The sequence below is a fragment of the Hyaena hyaena genome, unplaced genomic scaffold, assembly GCF_003009895.1.
Source record: "Hyaena hyaena isolate Hyena2069 unplaced genomic scaffold, ASM300989v1 scaffold_1722, whole genome shotgun sequence".
Classification (NCBI taxonomy): Eukaryota; Metazoa; Chordata; class Mammalia; order Carnivora; family Hyaenidae; genus Hyaena; species Hyaena hyaena.
Window position 1 is genome coordinate 192808 of NW_024082357.1, and position 20931 is coordinate 213738.

The 20931-nt window shown below is 35.5% G+C and overlaps 1 protein-coding gene across 1 annotated transcript in view; it reads left to right on the forward strand.

The window, feature by feature from the left end:
• The window catches only part of PCLO (piccolo presynaptic cytomatrix protein), a gene marked incomplete at its 3' end in the record, with an annotated part of 177908 nt that extends 161139 nt beyond the window's left edge, over positions 1 to 16769 (forward strand). The window contains exons 20-21 of the mRNA XM_039224704.1: positions 13683 to 13824; positions 16696 to 16769. Coding sequence (XP_039080635.1) covers positions 13683 to 13824; positions 16696 to 16769 — 216 coding nt within the window. The remainder of the gene's footprint in view (positions 1 to 13682; positions 13825 to 16695) is intronic.
• Positions 16770 to 20931: the final 4162 nt, after the last annotated feature.

Consider the following 20931-nt stretch of genomic DNA (forward strand, 5'->3'; position numbering starts at 1 on the left):
TTTATTCTCTGAAAGCCAGAATGTATAATCTGTTCTTGTCCCAACTAATCATATATTTAGGGGCAATAGAAGGATCTGTGGCCTAAAACACAGTGATGTTTTCTGAATTAGCCTGGTGATTATCACCTATGCACTATGCACAGTTTCCCTTTTCTACTTAGCTCACCAGTACTTTCTAAAAGCACTTACAATCCCACCTCTGACGTTTTCTCCCATCAAATAAGTTCATTTGATTTCTTAATGTTATTCATGTTCTTACTTCAGATAGTCCATAATGACAAAGGTCACAGTAGTCAAATGCTTCCCTCATTTCACACTCTATTTCTAATGATCATGATTTAAGTATTACTATATAAGATTTTGTCTGAGTTTTTTTAGATACGGTTCTTAAAATCTGTAGCAAAATGTTTTTAGCTCCCTTTCTTTGAGTAATGCTGTAATGAATATTCACATACATTTAAGGTGCTGTGACTGAATACCGAAGTCATTCTGTATTGAAATAATCAAGATAACATGGCGTGGTGAACATTTCTTGTTTAATTTGGCATTAACAGATGTACAGAAAGTACCCTATTTTGTAAAACATATTTATTTCCCTGTTACTATAAATGCACCAAGAATATAATTCACCAATGCATTTTGCCAGACAACCAATGGTAAACATGCTATAGGATTAAGTTTATATGAAATGCTGCATAATTAATTGAAAGCTTAGAAAAATTGGTCTGAGATGTAAATGTAGGAAGAGCCAACGAGCTCCCGTTCGCTAACCACATACATTAAGTATCATTAACTTTAGGTGTTCAGGTAAAAGCCATCCATTTCAAACCTCACAATGGAGTTTCTATAGTCCCATCTATTTTCTGCTAACCTGCCCTTCATTTGAATAGTTCTTCACATTCTACCAAGTATTTTGTCAGCCATCTTCTCATTTGATCACACCTAGTAGATGAGGTATTCACTGCAGATAATCTTATCCCTTTATCCTGAGTGAGCAGTCAGAGAGAGGGCTAGGATGATGGGTAGAATGCACACCTAGAAATTTCTAGAATCAGCAACATGACCCTGGCTATGAGGCCTAAACCTTTGCTTTTTGAATACTTTGTCTCTTTTGAAATCAAACTCTTCACCTTTCAATGAAAACAATTGTCATTTACAAATTTGTTATTTATCTCTCAAGGTCTTACAAATGATTAGAGATTGTTAGAAATGATGGCAGAGTACAATTTAGACTTGCCCTACCTTCATGATTCTCTTTTCTGAAGGCTTAGAGTGAAGCTGCCACAAACAAGGACATAAACCCTGTCATGCATGAGCCCAGTGTGGTGGTAGGCAGAGGCTGTAGAGGCTCTTTGTACATCTGTAGTTATTTCTATCAAGGGGGACAAAATCGTCCCTAAAGAGCCTTTCAAATATTTTTTGTGTGAGCCTCTCAGCAGATTTCTGCTTGAAGTAGCATAAAATATGGGTCAAGCAAGAATTATGGAGTGAGCCAGAAAGAACTTTCTCCCTCTGGGGTTTAGTTGCACGCTAGGAAACCTGAAGAGAAAGATTAGACAGATTGTGCCAGATAATCCTGATGCCTAAACTACCCTTTTGTGTTTAGAAATCCCTGCAGATGTTTTTTTCCAAGCCAGTTGGTTCAGCTGAACACAAGCTCAGTCGTTTCAGAAGATGGGAGCAACCCAGAGAGGAGAGTTTTAAAAAACCGTTTCCTCTAACCCATGCTCAAACTAAAACAAATGGAAGCATTCCTAAAACCTTAAATATTAACTGAGTTGACCTCAAATATATCACATTTTAAGTGTGTTTTGAAATTTCTGAGCTATTTTTGATATTAAGATTTTAGGTGAGTTTTAACTTTAGAAACAGTATTACAGGCTGAGGAGAAATGTCCCTCCACCCCCGGCAATGAGTTACGAGACATTGAACGAGTTGGAGAGGTTAGGGGAGGAGATGAACCATCCAGTAAATTGCGTGAGGGAATTAAGATTAAGCTTTCCTTGGTGTGGCCGAGTTGTAGGAGAAAAGCCTGAAGCTACTTCCACAAACCACTGCTGGAAACTCCGCTTTCAGTCAGGCTCATTTCCGCACCTGCCAAAGAAGAGTTTCATACCTCGCATGTTGCCATGGTGAACTCTTAACTAAGCCATCACTCTGTGGGAGCTGCTCTCTTGGGCAAGTGGTAGGGGGTGACTGGGCTGGGAAGCCGGGTGGCCACCGGGAGTAGAAGGGATTATTGGGTGCAAAAGGCGGTAGCTAATCAGTGTCCCATTCTCTTCTGACTGGAAGTTGATGGTCACTTTTGGTCAGAAAGAATTTAGCATTCTCTGTTTCTGGGAAGGACAGGGTCCAAAAGGAAGTAAAGGAGAAAGCAGAAGAGAAATCAAAGTGAGTTCATTTGGAAGTGAAGTCGTCAGTCACGTGACATATGTAAGAGGTTAATAAAAACAGATTTGCATTCCTCATTTCAGTGTGTTCCTGTAAAAAAAAGCTTAAATAAAACTGTGAGTAGTTTACCACGGAAGCAAAATTGAAACTGTAATGCTGTGAACACAGCGGACATCCAGCAAAATCTGAGGGGATCAAATTAGATAATTTCAGCTTTCAAAGTTCTGTGCTTATTTCTCTGGGGGTAAGGGTTTTCTTTGTTGTCTGTGAAATGCTCTTCTAAAGCTTTGTTTTATTTAAGAGATGCCAGATTTTCATAGAATGATTGATTATGCATTTTCAAATCTTTCGGTAGTCATTTGACACTCATTGCCAGAAATATCTCTCCTATACATCCAGAGTCACAGAGAGTAAATGCATATCCCTGACCATGTGACACGGTCTCTTGGCTATGGACATTTACTCACAAAGGTGAATCCATTGATCTATCATCAGTGGGCACTTTTGCTCTTTTCCAGTGACAGCTATGGGTCTGCACTGAGCCATCCACTTGTCTGGTTCACACTGGGGATTTATATGTTCATTTTATCCTAGATGAATGCCAAGACCAAATGGCTCATCTAGGTATCAAACTTGACTTCAGTATTGCCGCCCCTTAGTCAAATGATATAGGTATGGGCCTTTACAATTGAATGTGACTAATAATATATGATCTAATTTTAACACGCCAAAGTCCTTTAAATGCTATTTATGACACATCTTTAACGAAGTTAAACTTAATTTTTTAATGCAAATTAGGCTTGAAGAAATTATTTTCAAAAAGTTAATTTATCAAATTACCACCAGGGAGCAGGACCCTGAGGAGATGAGACAGGCAAGTAAATGCCGATGGAGGCAAGAAATGAGAAGCCTGGAGCATGAGAAGGCTGATGGGGACACAGTGCGGGACGCTGGACAGAGGGTACAATATGAGCGCAGGGTTGGGGGTATTATCACCTGGGAAGGAGGGATCATGGAATCCCGGGACATGGCACCTAAGGAGAGGCAGAGGAATGCCACAGCACCATCTGGCTCCTTAACAGTCTTGTCTGAATCCAGATATCTATCCATGAATTACTCGATTTTTTCCACTTTTCATCCGCATGTGTTACGTTATGTGAAACCATGATATGTCACCCATTCTCCATGGTGCAAGGTAATTGGGAGGTAGGGGGTAGAATTAGTGAATGGAATAGGGTGAAAGGAATGTATACTGAGCCAAACTCTGAAAATGCCATCTTTTCTTTTTACTTTATTACTGTGTTGAATATGTAAATATACAATTAATCACTGAGGAACCAAAAGAAATACTTACTGATTTTAAATGAAAACACACTGTATCACAAATGCAGAAATTTGATTGGGGTGTTGAGTTTTTTTAGATATGTGAATAAGATTAATGTAGATAATCATAGCTTTATACCTCAGTGTACTTTAAGATACTGAAAGACAAAGATTTCTGAAAAGATACTGAAGGACAAAAATTAATTAAATTGGTAATTTGAACAGAATCTAATCAAAATATTGATATTACAAATCAAAAACATAGTTTTTAAGAAGAAAATGTTTGGTAAACTCAGGAGCATGGGGCCCTTTTTAAAAAACATCTAAGAAAAACAGTGGGTTATAATTTCTGCCATATTTATTCTTTTTTTTTAATGGTTATTTCAGAGAGAGGGAAGGTAGAGAGGGGCAGATAGAGAGGGACAGGGCCTCCAAAGCAGGCTCTGTGCTGACATCAGAGAGCCAGATCCTGGCTTGAGATCACAAATCATGAGATCATGACCTGAGGCAAAGGCAGATGCTTAACTGACTGAGCCACCCAGGTGCCCCCCTGCTATATTTATTCTTAAAAGAGCCCAAGAACAAAATCCACTTTTCCTCGTGAACATATTCTAAACTCAACACCACATTATTTGAAGTTCTATAGGTCACATTATAATTTTACCCAACTCTTTATATAAGATAAATTTGGAATCTATATAAGGAGGTATAAAAAGTGGACATTTATATATCTAATTGAAGCGTTTTTCTATATGGATCTATTACACACTTTTAGTTTGTGATAGAGCATTCTCACTGATGACATTTCATCTGGTAAATAACTATTGAATCATTCTTTTGGTTTCATCCAACTATTGATGTACCATAAAATTAAAGATTTTATGTAGAGAATACCCTTTTTGGAAGAATGTGCATAATTTTATGCCTGCAAAATATCATTATTTGTTATAGGTTTCTGAATACCGTAAAGTCATTTTTAGGCAAAAGTGTAACAGACAAGCATAAGTTTTGGATACATACGGTTTTTAATTCAGACCTACTCTGTAGAGTTCTGAAGTTCTGGATGAAACAAGTTCCAAAGCTAGAGAGGTTAAAAACAATAAATCTTCTTAGAAAAGGCTAACTTTCCTTAAGGCTTGGTATTTTTCAGTATAAGCATAAAATTAAAAATGCAAGTTACTGTAGAATAGTCGTCACGTGTATAGTGGTTTAAGATGACTGTCAAAATCAGCTGATGCTACTTGGGTCCTTCTCATTTTCAAAGTTAATACTTCATTTTTTCTTTAAATGTTTTATTTCTTTCTAGGAGAGAGAGAGAGACAGCGTGAGCAGGGGAGGGTCAGAGAGAGAGGGAGGCACAGACTGAAACAGGCTCCAGGCTCTGAGCTGGCAGTCAGCACAGAGCCCGACGCGGGGCTCGAACCCACGAACCGCGAGATCATGACCTAAGCGAAAGTCGGACGCTTAACCGACTAAGCCACCCAGGCGCCCCAATACTTCATTTTTTAAATGGTAGATCCAGACCAGTAATTTCTCAATTTGCATCCCAGGGGCCCTTGCAGGGGGTTACAAGGTCAAGTACAGGAATATTAAATGTTATTTGTCTTTTTCCTTCTCATTCTTTCTCACATACTATGGGGTTTTCCTGCATTTACATGAGGTATTATGACATCATGGTTTTGAAGGCTAATAGAATGTGTGCCTGTGTCCTATCTCTTTTAAATTTTCTTTATTTTGAACATGATAAATAGTGATAGATATAGTTCATATAAAATAAGCTCTTTGGGAACTTCAATATTTTTTAAGAAGGTAAATGGGGTCTTGGGATCAAAATGTTTAAGAGCCACTGATCTATCCCTATGCAGAATCATAATTTTTCGGGTGGGCAACTAGAGGTTTCTTCTCATTTTTGTCTCTAAATTTTCTGTGCTTTATATCTCTTATACTTCAGAACCCCTTATTTCCTTGGCCACTTATGTTAATTTATAATAATTAAGGGTGACAAATGACCATTTTTCATTTTCTATTTAGACTTTTATTGGGCTTGATTTAGGTTACGTTATAAATGTATATCCATATTTGTTACTTCCTACTCTCAAAATTTGCTGGCAAGTTGCCTTTAGTCAAGTTGTTCCTAGCCTAAGGTACAGTCAGAGGGAGTATTATAAAGATAGATTAAATTTTACTTGCATCCTTGTCTCAAAGAAAAAGTTTATCGGAAAAACAATTGTTTATGAATTGTTTCCTTTTATTTTCTATTGTATCATCTGTATTACTGGTCTTATATAGTTCAAGTTTTGTCGGTTTCAGAAAAACTAAAGATGATCACTTTGATTCAAATCTGAGAAAAAAATAAGCTCTTTACCTCTCAATCTATTTCTTGATTCTTAATTTTCAAGTATAAAATGTGTTTTTAAACAATTAAAGCTAAAAAAGAATTCTGAAAATATTTATCATTTATAGAAAATATTATCTGAATTAAATATATATTACACCATTTATTCACATTCATATATACATTTTTAACCTCTTCAAAGTGTTAGTGATACTGCAGTGAACAAAATGGATGAAAATAACTGTCCCAGGAAATCTCCCATTCCTAGCAATATTTACTGAATAACCAATTAGATACCTGGGAAGAATTACGAAGAAAGAGAAAAGCATGAGTTTATCTCAACTGAGATTAAAAAAGAAAAACTTGTATAGTCATTGACTTAAGTTTATATGCAACCGAACATCCTCATGTTCAGAAACATCTGGAACTATAATTAATTATATTTTTATTTGTCCTGGCTCTGGTTCTCACTAATAATCATTAGAGTCTGCTGGGATATAACTAACTACAGGAAGAAAGAAAGTATTTGAAAATGATCTGGAGAAGGTAGAGAGAAGGTAATGAAATTAACTAGAGAGATTAGTTCCCCTAAGGCTGGACATGCATTGATCAAATAATTGTCCGAACTCCTCTTTATTCTGTGGCCATTGACTATATTTGAATGATATACAAAACAATAGAGCCATATAAATCTGCCTGCTTTAGGAAAAGGTTTTACATAAATCAAGCTATTTGGGTTCCATATAAGGACAATATCCTTGTTATCTAAGTATTCATGATCTAAGGTATCAATTTGAGGGCTATGTAAGAACATTTTCACAACTAGCTATATTTAAATTACTTTCCACTCAAACAATCCTGCAAGTTTTTGCAAGCCAACTGCTAGAGAGAGAATACTTGTTGTCCAAAGCAGAATAAATGGATATTGAAAAATTAAGAGCTGCTCTTGAGAAATTAATTGAGATCTTGCATTTTTTCCAAATACGATTCTCCTTTCCAAATATGATTTTGTAAAGATAAACAATTTTCGTTGTGTTATAACAACTATGTTAGCATATTTTAGCACAGAAACAAAACTTGGTACTTAATAATTTCTTTGTTGAGTCTATCTCTATGGACCCAGCTAGAATTATAGCCTAAATTTATTAAAGATAAAGTAATTTTTAAAATTTTCATTTGTGATAATATCTTCATTGAACATGTTTCCATTATTTACTAGAATATTTTGGTCCTCACTTAAATTGTCCTTATTTTAAATATTAAAATGTTAATGTTAATTTAGTATATTTAATTTAAATATTAAACATTTAAATACTGAATTTCTTCTAAAAGTAATTCTGAACCAAAAACCTTATAAAAGGAAGATGTACTTAAAAGGCAACATTCTAGCAAAAATACAAGAGCTATAGCATACTGAGCCATCACATATATTCATGTAAAAAAAAAAAAATCCTCTCTACAATGTTATTAGTTGAACCTTACTCTCATGTCCAAACCCCTATTACATTGATGTTATATACTATTCTTCTGTTCCCAGAAGTAATCATTAATCCTATTATCTACAAAGATAGAGAATGAATGATTAGTGAGTATGGGAAATACCCGCAAATTACTGATAGCATTAGGTGAAAACAGACTGAATTGATTATGTTGAAATGTCTTAGAAATTCAGTCATAATAAGGCCAGTGTGGGTAGAGAAGGAAGCGGATGAACATGACTAAGCTTTACTACATTTTCTGGGACTTAACAAATAAGGGGTATATATCCTCTCTGAAAGAAAATACTAGGTGAATATGGACTATCTTAAGGGACATACTGTGATTTTTATAAGGAACACATCCCATTTCTCATGGTTTGTTCTACACCAGTAGTTTGTCATTTTAAAGAAATGACATATAGAAGTCTGTGTTATCTATTTTTATTACTTTCATTTGTAAGAACTTGTAACTTGGAAGTATGTGAAAACTCCTACAAATAGCTGCATTGCAATGATCTATCCCATTTTGGGGGGCTGGTTTCTTTAGAATTTTTTCCAAATCAGATAGTTAATATGCTGAAGTAACATTTAAAAATGTTTTAATTTCTAAACTCCTTATAAAATGCCACATTTTGTCTTAATACTCCTTATCTGTCATAGGGAATATAAAAAAAAATGCGACTGGACCTAATTCTAGGAAAACCTAACAAATAGTGCTGATAACAATGAAACTTAAAACCTGACCTTTTCAAGTTCATATTCAAAGGAAATCAACAATGAGATAAGAATGCAAAATCTCAGTAGTAAAAATAACATTCAGGAAAACAACAACAATAATAATAGATAAATAGAGCAAAAAAATAGGCAGTGGGGAGAAAGAAGAAAAGGTCACCAAAGTCATGTCCTGCTAAGTTAAAGCCAGCAAAAGAATATATGTATAATATATATGTATTTTATATTATACCTATATTCTGTATATATTATATATATATTCTGTATGTTCTGCTTTAATACACAATTTCTAAAATAGCCAGTTATTTCAGTTCCATCATTAAACTACTGAAATAAACAAAATATTGATTGTTTTCTCTTCATCTTGCACATCTTATAGATTATATCTATGAAGATAATATTAATACTGTATCAACCAAGTTAATTTGGGAAATTATAGACTACCAACATTATCAATTATTCCTAAAATATTTGGATATAACTTTGACTTGGACCAAGGATATAAAACCAGTGACAGAACATCACAGGCCGCAAGGCCGTCTACTGCATCCCAAGCACAGACCCTGGGGTAGGCGGAGACCTCACAATCTTAGTCTAGACAACTGAATATGATAGAAAAGTGGATTAGCACCTTTAGTTTTTATTCTCTTTCTCTCATTAACTAGTGTGTGACATGGAACAAATCAGTCTTTTGAGGGCTTAGTTTTTCTATAGCAAAATGATGGTTCTGGAGTGGCTATCTCTAGAGTCCTTACCAGCTTTTTAATTTCCATGGATCCACAATTAAAGAGTCAAGTCTACAACTCTGATCCACAGACTGTGAGCACAGTGCTGCCATCATGTGGTAGATACAGTGATAGTTCTGCATTTTTAGGTATAGTTGAGGCGGGGAAAACCAACAGAGCAAACTAATTGAAGACAGATGTGCAGTCAAAAAAAAACACTACCAGGTTTAATTAGGTTTAGCCACAGTGGGATAATAAAACAAAATGGTGTCTAACCATCTAGCATCTGAAGAAAACGAAGAGGTCAAAAAAAATAATTTAAAACAGATTGAATTGCCTCACAGAAGATAAAATGTGTTTACGTGAAATGCCCCCTCAATACCTGAGTCACAGAAATGATTTAACACTCTAGGATTTATTCCTCGAGGGTACAAGAACCTTCTCTCAGGAATGGGCTTATTCCATCGTATATTTATGTGGTACATTCTCTCTCCTTGTTGGTAGTTGATAGTAAAATTGAAGTTTAAAAAGAAAGTAGACACAAAAACTTAGGATCCAAATGTCCTATTTTTTATTATTTTATTATTATCATTATTAATACTTTTAATATTATTAATACTAATTTTATTATTAAATAAATCTCAATTTCTCTGTACAATAAATATTTCTCATGTGTAAACACAGGCACGTAATATAGTCAAGCATACTAGGTCCGTAGTGTCTGACACGTTGATTAAAAGAGAAGAAGAAAGCATAGGTAGAATGTTTTAAAATTATTAACTCTGAAATCATAAAACTATGGAAAGTCATATTTAGTTTTAGTATTTTAAAATGTTATTTAAAAATGACATTGGTTTTAAAATATTATTATATTTATATTTAAATGGAAACTAGGATTGGCCATCTGTCTATACATTGAGATTTGGACCCAGCACAAGTACTAATGTCTGTAATAACACCCTCTGGTGGTTCCTAATTTAAACACATAGATAAAATATTATGTTCTGTTTTGTACTCTTTCTTTGAAATTCAAAAAACTGTGCACGCCCATGTTTGGAATATTATCATTAACTATTTCTTTCAATTAACCATTTTTGGAGGGATTGGGAAAATATCTAGTTGAGTGATCACATTTTTCTATAGAGGGCATGATAGATTAATTTGCATCTCTGTTTTTAAAGCTCCAGAAAAGTTTGCATTGCCCAAAGTTTCCGTGACAAAACATGAAGATAAAAACCCTCCCACATCAAACAGTGTGGTTAATAAGAGATGATTTGCATAAAGCACACAGCTGGATAAAAAATAAAACATCTACTAAATCATTCAGATGGCTTAGTTATTTGGCTAAGGGGAAGTATTATTAATGTTTTCATTATTACTTCATGAACTACTGCTTCGGCATAGTTCCAGCATAAGCTTTCAAGAAGGTGTGGCCTCCAACAACATGAAAGTAACAAATAGAACCAAAGAGAAAAAGTGGTCACTTCCAATAACAGATTTGTGATCTTGTGCTATGTGAGGATGGATATAGAAGAGTTGGCTTCTGATTGGGAAGATGAGGAAAATACATGGGGCAGGTGCAGTCTGAGCTGGGCCTTTATTGACAAGTATAATTTAGGTATGAGAAAGTGGCACGGGCAGAGAAAGGCATAGCAAAATGAAAACAGAGAGCCCAGCTATAGCTCAGAAGAAAAAAAAAAAAAAAGTCAAACCAAAGGGAGCCAGAGTGATCTAAGTGGGCTTCCGGGAAAAGCATACAAAGGAAAATGATGGGAGATACATTTGGAAAGAAGCAGATGATAAAGGACTTTGAGAAGCCTACTAAAGAATGTGACTAAAATCAAGAGATGTCTTGAAATCACATTAGCTCTAGCCTCTGATATTAGGTCATAAAACCACTTTATTCATTAAAATGTTTCTGATAATATAGGTTTAGGTAAGTGTAACAGAATTGATATGTTTTTATTTGGAGACTCTTTAGAGAGAAGTTAGTAGATATACTCATTGTTCCAAGCATCTGATGAAGAACTATTAAAATACTTGGATTCTTAATACCAGTTGATCAAAACCTCTGCATTTCTGTATGGTTGATTGCATTTTATGCTATGTAGATAGAGCCCAGGATAAAGCAGAGGTTTCTTTAGACTTTAGAATAAGACTTAGACTTATTCCAATATACGTGTATGTTCTCTAAATTTGGTTTTCTTCCTTTTTATATTTCTTGTAAAATATTATTTGTTTGCATTTAAATCTACAGCACCTGTACAGGCTTTCCAAATGAGATTTCTATTCACCTAGATGAGATGAAAAGCTCTTTCCTTAAACTTATTTCTAGCCTTGTTCCTTTCTTCTTCTTTTATTGTTTTACATTCTGTACACATCTCAAATTTCCCAGAAGAGGAATAGAACTAGAAATTGCACCAGGTAAAATCAAAGTTTACAAAGAAAAGATTGAATATTTTGAAATGTAAATGAGACAGCCTTGCTATAATAGCTATTTTGATACATTGTGAGATTGCTCTTGGTTGAAAATTGTTTTAATCTAGTAAAAATAAGTGGATTTAAAAATTAGTGTATACTAATTAAGGTTTGCTTTGGAAATTGTATATAGAGATTTTCCAGTTGGTGAAATTAAAGTGCTTCATTCAATATCATACTAAAAATATTAACAATATCCTTGATTGGCTTATATAATGCCAATCAAAAAATATGGCAGGTTTCCTTTGTTTACAACCAATTGACTAATCTGACTCATCATGTGGTTGATATTCAGTTTAGTTTACTTCATAAAGGTTCATAATTTTATATCATAGTCACATACCCTTTATATTTTTTGTTACCCTTTTGAATAGCCCTTAAGTTCACACTAAATACACCATCTGAGTTTCTTCTACATAAGTTGAAGAAAATATCAAACATAATTATCATTCTGTTTCTTCAAATCTACTTCTATTGGTTACTAGTAATTCATTGGTGACTGGCTATTTAACAATATTCAAGCCTTTTTCTAAATAGCTATTCTCAACTTATAGACACCTGATATATTATTGACAAACATTTCTTCCTTATTTCCTTATTCTGGGAAAGTGGTCATGCTATCACTGAAATAGATATTACAACAATCTGATGGTTTTAGAGAATCTGTTGTCCCCAAATGGAAGGAGTGGGGAATTATGGGAAAACCTTTGCAAGACTTGTTCCTGGTTACCCTGGTGGTGGATTTCCTGTCCTCAAGTGGTTTCCCTCCCACTGTCTGTATTTTTCACTTCATTTGGGTATATTGGTTTGACTAACATCCCCCCCAGGTTAAGAGTCACTGTGTTTGTATACATCTCTTTAATGAAAATGTAGGTATCTTAGAATCATTACGTGAGTATCAACTGGTCATCCAGTAGTTGGAATCTATCCAACTGCTTAAGAAACTCCTGATTGAACAGAGATGTATTTACAGAAGAATGAGACTCCAAGTATTTTTCTACCATAGAATATGTCTAGAATTAGAAAGAGAATCAAGGCAAAGTCATTGTCAGGGGCTAGGTATGCTCAAATACACTAGGGAGCAGTGATTGACAGGAAAACCCTAAAGAAGAGGTTGGAGACGAGACAAATAAAATCACAAGATGAGAAAGAGAGAGTAACTGAGCTCCTGCTTCATTTCACTCCCCATGGTCACAATCTTATGAGTTGAGATATGCATTACTGACCCCATTATTTTCAAATGCAAAAGCTGAGACCTTTTAAATTTACTCCACAATGAGCTAGGATTCCAAATCTTGGCCATATGATCACAGCTCATGCTCTCATATTCTGACTATGTGGCAGAAGACATAATAATTTTTTGAAAACTCGCCTGGACAAGCTCTCTCCACAAAAGGAGAGGGAACACTTGCCTTCTCTTCTGTTTGTTTGTTTTCTTGCATCAAAATTTCCCCCCCAAATCTCTTCTAATCTAGAACTCCACTAACAGTATTAGTACTAAGCTCCTACTGCATTATACAACACAAAATCAGAATGTTTCTGTGGGAATATGGATTTCTTTATCCACAGAATCAAACTTAAGGAATTTTCGAAACAAATCCAAATCCTAAATGAAGGAATGCCGAAGGGAAAACAAAGATCTTCAGATTTACAAACCCGCTAGAGATAGTTGTTAGAGATACAAACAAACAAGCATAGAATTCTTCCATCTCTTCTTGAAATCATCTGTTCTAGTCTGCATCTTCACTTCTCAGGAGAAAAACAGATTATCAGTTGATCTGGAAAATAATTTTCCCTTATCCTGCCACTCTGTATACCCAAGTCTTTCTAAACTCCTTTCTCCATTGAAGTAGCCAACATTCTTATTTGTTTGTCATTATTGTAATACTGTACATAAGCCACAAATAGAAACAACAATAGTAATAGTAATGGTACAGTTACTTACTATTTAACTCAGTATACAAATCTGATGGTTTATCCCTACACATAACTGAGGGGTTTTTTTTCTTTATCTCCAATAAAAATAATCAAGTACTTAGTGTAACCACAGCATGTTATTGGTTAAGGAAAAGAAAATGAAAGGCAGGTTAAGAAGTGTGGAGTTCTTGCTAGAGCTGTTTCATTACCCATGTTAATGAAGAAAACGTATAATTATGCATTTGGAGATCGATGGCAGCTTCACTGATTGACTGTGGTGTCGATTCTTCCCGCACCATGCAGCCAAGCCTACCAATCACCGCCCCGCGGAAAGCTCCGTGTCCACCGGCTCCTCCGGCAGCAGCTTCGGCAGTGGGTACAGTGTGGACAGCGAAGGAAGCGGCAGCGCTGCAGGGGAGGCTAATCTATTTCCTATTCCAAGGATGTAAGTGGGTTTTATTTTTCCTTTCTTTTTTTTTTTTTTCTCACTACAAAGTTAACAGCATCATGAGTAAGCTCTTCTTAACACTTAACAGGAAATAACTAGATAATTATCCGGTTCTGAGTCATTGTCCCTGAAGCACTTCAACTGTTTATGCCTAACATAGAAAATCGACTGTTCAGGAAAGATTGGTTTCATTTAGTTAATTCTAAGGATGAATGCTGGTCACTTCCAGAACTATTTAATAAATACAATCTGTACTTAGTATAATAAACAAGCCAAAGAAAACAAACAAACAAAAAACCCTGCTAAAATAATAACTAAAGTAAGTTCAGCTCTGGTGGTACACTGATGCATTAATCATATAATGACCTAACACAAACTTTTTTGGAATTTGAGATAAACGTAGATTAATTTAGTTTGAATGAGAAGAAATTAAAACATACTTTAAAAGCTTATATATCATTTTTGAAATAGATAACATATTGGGTTCCTTTTATAGACTTTTCAATTATAAATCTCATCACAATGAAAATGGAAGATTTTGAAGTGTTTTCCTATTTTCAAGAACAAATATCAAGTAATACATAGGTCCTCCGCCTCCCAATTCTCTTTTCTAAAACATTCCAGGATATATGTAAGAAGCTGTATTTAGCATTTCTGTTATACACTCCTCTGTGTCTAACACAAGTATTGCTTAGGCTAACGTAAGAATTTAATAACTATTTGTGGGTGCCTGGGTGGCTCAGTCAGTTAACCTTCTGACTCGACATCAGCTCAAGTTATGATTTCACGGTTCGGGAGTTCGAGCCCCACATCAGGCTCTGTGCTGACAGTGTGGAGCCTGGTTGGGACTCTCTCTCTCCTCGCATAAATGATAAACTATAGTCGGCATGTTCTGAGCTGAAGATGATTTCCTGGTAATTCAAAAAGGTGCATCCCTTATATAACCTGTGGTCACATTTTCTTCATATTCCGTTTAGCTTCATAATCTCAAGTTTCTGTATAATCTTAGAAATGCCTCTGATACACATTTGGGCTATGTACCTAACCTTAAAATCAGTTTTCATTAGACACAAAGACTGTAGCTTAATATCACCATTAAAAGTCAAAACCTAGGACTTGAGATCAAATAAAAAATTACCAACTTTATTTTTATTGCTATTGCTAAAAATTTTAATTATTTTGTTAAAATTTGGCATATGTAGGGCAGTAATTTTTCAGCACTCTCAGCTGTCAGTTGAACTCTACTAAAACGATTTTCCCTTCCATTTGAGTTTGACTCAGTAACAAGATGTTTAGGTTCCCTCCTCCAGTCATAGTGACCACTCACGGTAAGATTGCTACTGACTTATGAAGGTTTACTCTCTGTCTGACTGGACTAGAGCAGAGTTAATGATTTTTTTAAACTATCGTCTACTTTTATTGAATCCTGTTGAAGCAATTACAGAAGTTAAAGTTTTGTGCACTGCTTAGTCAAGACTTTTTTAAATATATATTCAGATGCAGACCGTATCTATATGTATACAAGTATATATACGATTTCTAACATTTTTGCATGTACTTGGTCCTTCACACTTGATAAAAAAAATTGTGTTTAAACCTTTGACCTAGAATTGCCATAGTGGAAGAATGTAATGCGTTTCATGATAAAATGGTTTCTGATTTTATGTCTATTTCTCTTTCATGATATACAGAACAATTTCTATAAAATGGTAAGAGGATCTGTAGAGCACTTTTCAAGTAAGATGTAATTGGATTCTTAAGAAGTAAATACAATCACATTTCAGCAGGTTCAACAAACCAAATATTTTTGTGAAAGTAAGAATTAACAGTTAATACTATTAGAATTATTGTCTAAAAAGGTGTTCTTTTTGTTCAAATGCCCATTTTAACACTCAGGCATTTTTCTTTCCTCTTTTTAGAACATCTTACTGGAGTACATATAAAACAATTCCAGAATCTTTTCTATGCCATGTAGCGTTTCTCTGACTGAAGAAATAAGAAGTAGCCTATAGTGCTTTGGCTGTTACGTTATCAATATTCTGAACACACAGTGCTCAAAATATCATGAATTCTTCATTGATTTGGCCTTCCAGAAAATTAGAGGCTGAAACTACAAGAAGGGTAGACTCCAGCTGAATTCTAAAACGGTTATGTGCATACCTGTTAATATTTTCTATTTGTTGAATTCTACGATGTTCTAGGCACTGTGTTAAGGACTTTATATACATTTTCCATGCAATTTTCTCATACCCAAGAGAAATCTAATGTTACTAACGTTATCTTACAAAAGAAATAAGTTCACTAGATTAAGTAGATTTGCCTTAGATGACACATAGCATGAAACAGTGAAGCCAGAAGCAGAGACCAGGAGGTCTGACTTCAAAGCCAGTATGCTACACACAGCTGAAAACATAGGCAGGATCTGAAACTCACTAAATGAAATAAAAACCTGTGTTATTACAATATTATTTGTGTAAGTGATTTAATTCAAAATTTTCCTCTTCACCAAAGGGTCTGTATAAATTATCATAACAAAGTATAAAGATAAAAACACTTCTCACTTCTTAAGTTAAAAATGGGGAAAAAACCAACGCCCCAATTCTAAACAAAATTTGAGAATTTCATGATAGTCAACAAATGAGACACTGAATTTTGAGGTATCATGTTCAGACTAAGTAGGAATAATAACCAGACCCCTATTTTAAAATTAACATGACACAGAGCAATTTCCTGTGTTTATGTTTGCATTCAAGTAATTTGTTTCAGGTCTGAGTATATAGTTTATTCTATTTTTGTCAACTTGGTCTTCTCATTTATACTTAGGAGATCGTAACTAAATATATAACCTTTTATTTTCTTTTTAAACAGAGGGAAGATGGGGCAAAATGGGCAAGAGCCTATAAAGCAGCCAGGAGTAGGAGTGGGATTGGCAGACGCAGAAGGTAACCTCAAATTTTCAATATTGGATGTTGGCAGAATCTACATGTTACACCACAAGCGTGTTATTTGTTTTTCTCTGAATATAAATGTACATTTCTAAGTACTGATGGCAAAAGCACTAGGAGGTACAATATCATTCTCTCTGATATTTCTTAAATTAGAATGATTTTGTGATTTCATTTAATGATTTTCCAGCGTCTTTATGTATATTTAACATTTCAGTAGTTTTGGGTCCTGAATATACAAAAAAGAAAGAAGAGTGAGAAAGATGACCAGAGAGAGACTCCAAAGACTTTCTTAAGAAAAACAAATATCTTGTTGAGTTCTTTTTAAGTTTTTTGTTAAAATACCATGCAAATTAGAAAACAAATCATGAAATTTAACTTAAAATAGAAATTCTTAAATGTATGGAACTCAGAAGAAACTCAGGGTATAAAAATCATTTCAGAGAAAAAGTAATGACTGAACTCACTTCTAAAATGAAAACCTTGGGGCCCCTGGGTGGCTCAGTCAGTTAAGCGCCAACTTTGACTCAGGTCATGATCTCGCGGTTCATGGGTTTGAGCCCCGCGTGGGGCTCTGTGCTGACAGTTCAGAGACTGGAGGAGGCTGCTTCGATTCTGTGGCTCCCTCTCTCTGCCCCTCCCCCACTCACACTCTCTCTCTAAAAAATAAACATTAAAAAAAATTTTAATGAAAACCTCATTTGAAATTAAATTTATTTTTATTAAACAAGTGACAAGTGTACAACAAAATGCAAAAACAACAACAACAACAACAACAACAAACCCTGAACTTCTGCAGACAGAAGTTTTGGTATTCAGATATTCAGTTTTGGTAACATGAACAAGTACTAGCTTATGTTTCATAATATTGTGGTAAGATCTGACAGCTCTGTTCTCCTTCTTTAATTGAACATCCTCTCCGTAATTTAAACTATCTTAATTACTTTATACTATTCCAAGTACTTTTCATGTGTTATCTCATTTCATTCTTAAAATTATCTGTGAAGGTAAATAATACTACACTCAGGCTTTACATAAAAAGAAACTGAGGTGCAAATATCACACAAGAAAAGAGCAAGGGACTTGAACCCGGGAAAATGATGCCAAATCACCTTCCATGAAAAAGAATGATTAATGGCCCAGTGTCACAATGACTGTGGGTGAAGAACTAGGAGACCCATATTCGGATTTCACATCAGGTCCTGTTAGCTAATTGGTGGCCTGATCTGTCTTCAGGAATCTCATCTGTCAAATGCTGCCTGCATTGGATGCCTCAGGTTCCTCGTGAATGAGTGACATCACAGTTTTCTGGTTCTACTCAAAGTTTTTCTTTAAAGTCATTCAAAGATTGCTTTTCTTTTACTGGCTGCCATTTTCCCCAGAATTCCACCCTCAATCTACCAATCATTGTACACATCCTCTGTCTGCATAAACTCATCAGCTCTCATCCAGACGTTGATTAGACTCACATGTGCCCTACAGGCCCACTGGAATTCAGATTCCAGTAGTTCACGTGTGCAGGCCTTTGTGTCCAACCAAGAAAAGGGACACCATGCTGAATATTTATAACAGAGGAAACTGACGCCTGGCAGTTATTACATACCCGTGGTCTTCCTGAGAAACCAAGCAGTTGGTGGTGAGGTAGCAGACCTAGGGAGAGAGCTGAAAGAAGCCCCCTGCAAGCCAGGGGCTAGTGACAGCTGAAATCAGGGCAAGCCCGAATTGCAGGCAGCAGGAGACAAAGAAGAGAAATGGCAAATGCCAGATATATATACGGAGACAGACAAGGATGGGGAGAAATATCCTGGGTACTTTCTTCCTCTCGTTCTCCAGCCTCTGCCAGGGCCTTATCAAATCCAGCTGGAGGCCAGCTGGGCAGGGGAGCCTGGAAACCATCCTAGGGCACAGCTACCCTGACTAGAGAGCAGAGAACGCACCTGAGAAGGCACCTAAGGGCCCAAAGGTGCAGGGCCCGTGTACTCCTTTGCCTAGAGATGCCATAGACGAATCAGGTCTTGCCTCCTTTTCCTCCTATGCTCTACTACCAGTAACAAAGTCTGCCCCAGTTTACAGCGTAATGTGCGTCTTTTGCTGTCATTGTTCTTTAATTTGTATTTATCTATTCTTATGCTCGTCTCCTCCATAAGGTTGAATGGCATTTAGACCAGAGCTATGGTTTAGTCATCCTGGTGTCCCAGCACTTAGCAGAAAGCCTTTGCCCATATGTTGCTTTAAGAATGTTCGTTCATTAGGGGCGCCTGGGTGGCTCAGTCGGTTAAGCGTCCGACTTCAGCTCAGGTTATGATCTCACGGTTTGTGGGTTCGAGCCCCGCATCGGGCTCTGTGCTGACAGCTAGCTCAGAGCCTGGACCCTGCTTCGGATTCTGTGTCTCCCTCTCTCTCTGACCCTCCCCTGCTCATGCTCTCTCTCTCTCTCAAAAATAAATAAAATATTAAAAAAAAGAATGTTGATTCATTAAATGAATAAATAGTATAACCATATGTGAACATAATGCCCACTGATTTTCATATGAGTGTAGTATTCAGGTAAACAGAGAAGCAATTCATGTGTACTTTTTTCAAGTTTAATTACTTAATTTCACTTTAAAATTATCTTAGTATAAATGTTAATAACTGTCAATGATACAAATGGGTTCATCCTAATACTACTTTCTTCTTTCCTATCAGCCCCACAGGAGGGACTCAGTCAGAAGCTACTTTATATTTTACTTAAACTTACGAGTCAATATGTTTATATTTTAGTGAACTGACTAATCAATAACTAAACTCAGATTACTGAGCAGAGGGCAGGAGGTTGAGGAAGGGATAAGACAGAATATATAATGTAATGTGAGTCACTTACAGTCATGTGTCTTTTGGTAACAGTATTTTGAATAAGTTATTTTTTACTGGGTTACTTTCTGAAATGTTGACAATAAGCAAATTTATAATTTACGTATCTATATAAAGTTGGGCATGAATAGTTCTATACGAGACCTAGAAGACGTTGCTAATAATATGAGGAAGAAAACCACAATAAATATTTAACCTGTACAAACAATTTTAAGTTTAAAAGAATACATAGATAGGGGGTTGGGAGAAAGTGATTAAATTATACAGGAATGTAATTATTCTAAGAAGATAAGAGGAAAATACCAATTCAGCATACAAGTTTTTGTTGTGTCCCCATAGAGATATGAAGTCAACTCTATGCTGCCATCCAGGTATATTTTTTAAATGTTTAAATGTTTTTAAAGTTTTTATTTATTACTGGGAGACAGAGAGAGAGCATGAGCATGGGACAGACACAGAATCTGAAGGAAGCTCCAGGCTCTGAGCTGTCAGCCCAGAGCCCAACGCAGGGCCCAGACTCATGAACCGTGAGACCATGACCTAAGCCGAATTCAGACACTTAACCGACTGAGCCACCCAGGCGCCCCCAAGTATATTTATGATATATATTTAGTTTTGAATGGTCCAAAGGGTTACTTTTGCTTCCTTTTGTTGTCAGTCACCATAAACAACAAAGAAACAGTAACCAAAAAGTTCAATTTATTTTTAGACATAATAGTTTCTTGACTGGATTTTTCCCCCTTTTAATTCTAATTCAGGACACCAGAAAAAGTGTCTTTTTGCAGATTAGTAAGAATTTCTTGAGACTTGCAGAGTTCCAGCTCACTTTGGGTTTTCAGATTACTCATACAAGCACTTTGTTTTATGCACACCTTGGTTCACTCCAAGATAAACTGATCTACAAAGATACGCATACTTTAAATCAAAAGTGTATCATAGATTTTAAGTAATCACCCTTGAGCAATTTGTTTTTATAACATTTTTATTCTTGCCTTGGAATTATAGTGTACAGAATGTGAAAAGTAATGTTTTATGGGTTTAAACTACATGTTGAGCATCTTATAGGAAATGTTTTTAATGCTAGTCATGTCCTTGTTTTACTTATTGAATAAATCTATTTATTCTGGGTTCTGATGTTTTTTAAATCTAGTTTTCCACTTAGTCATATTCTTCAGTACTCTTGCACCTTCCCTATAGCAGTGACTCATAAATTTTAATCTCATGGTGAATAATCTCATCTCATACACGGTGGGTCAGAATGGGAGATCAAGCAAAGGTTCTGGGGTTCCAACCCAACTTGTAGTAG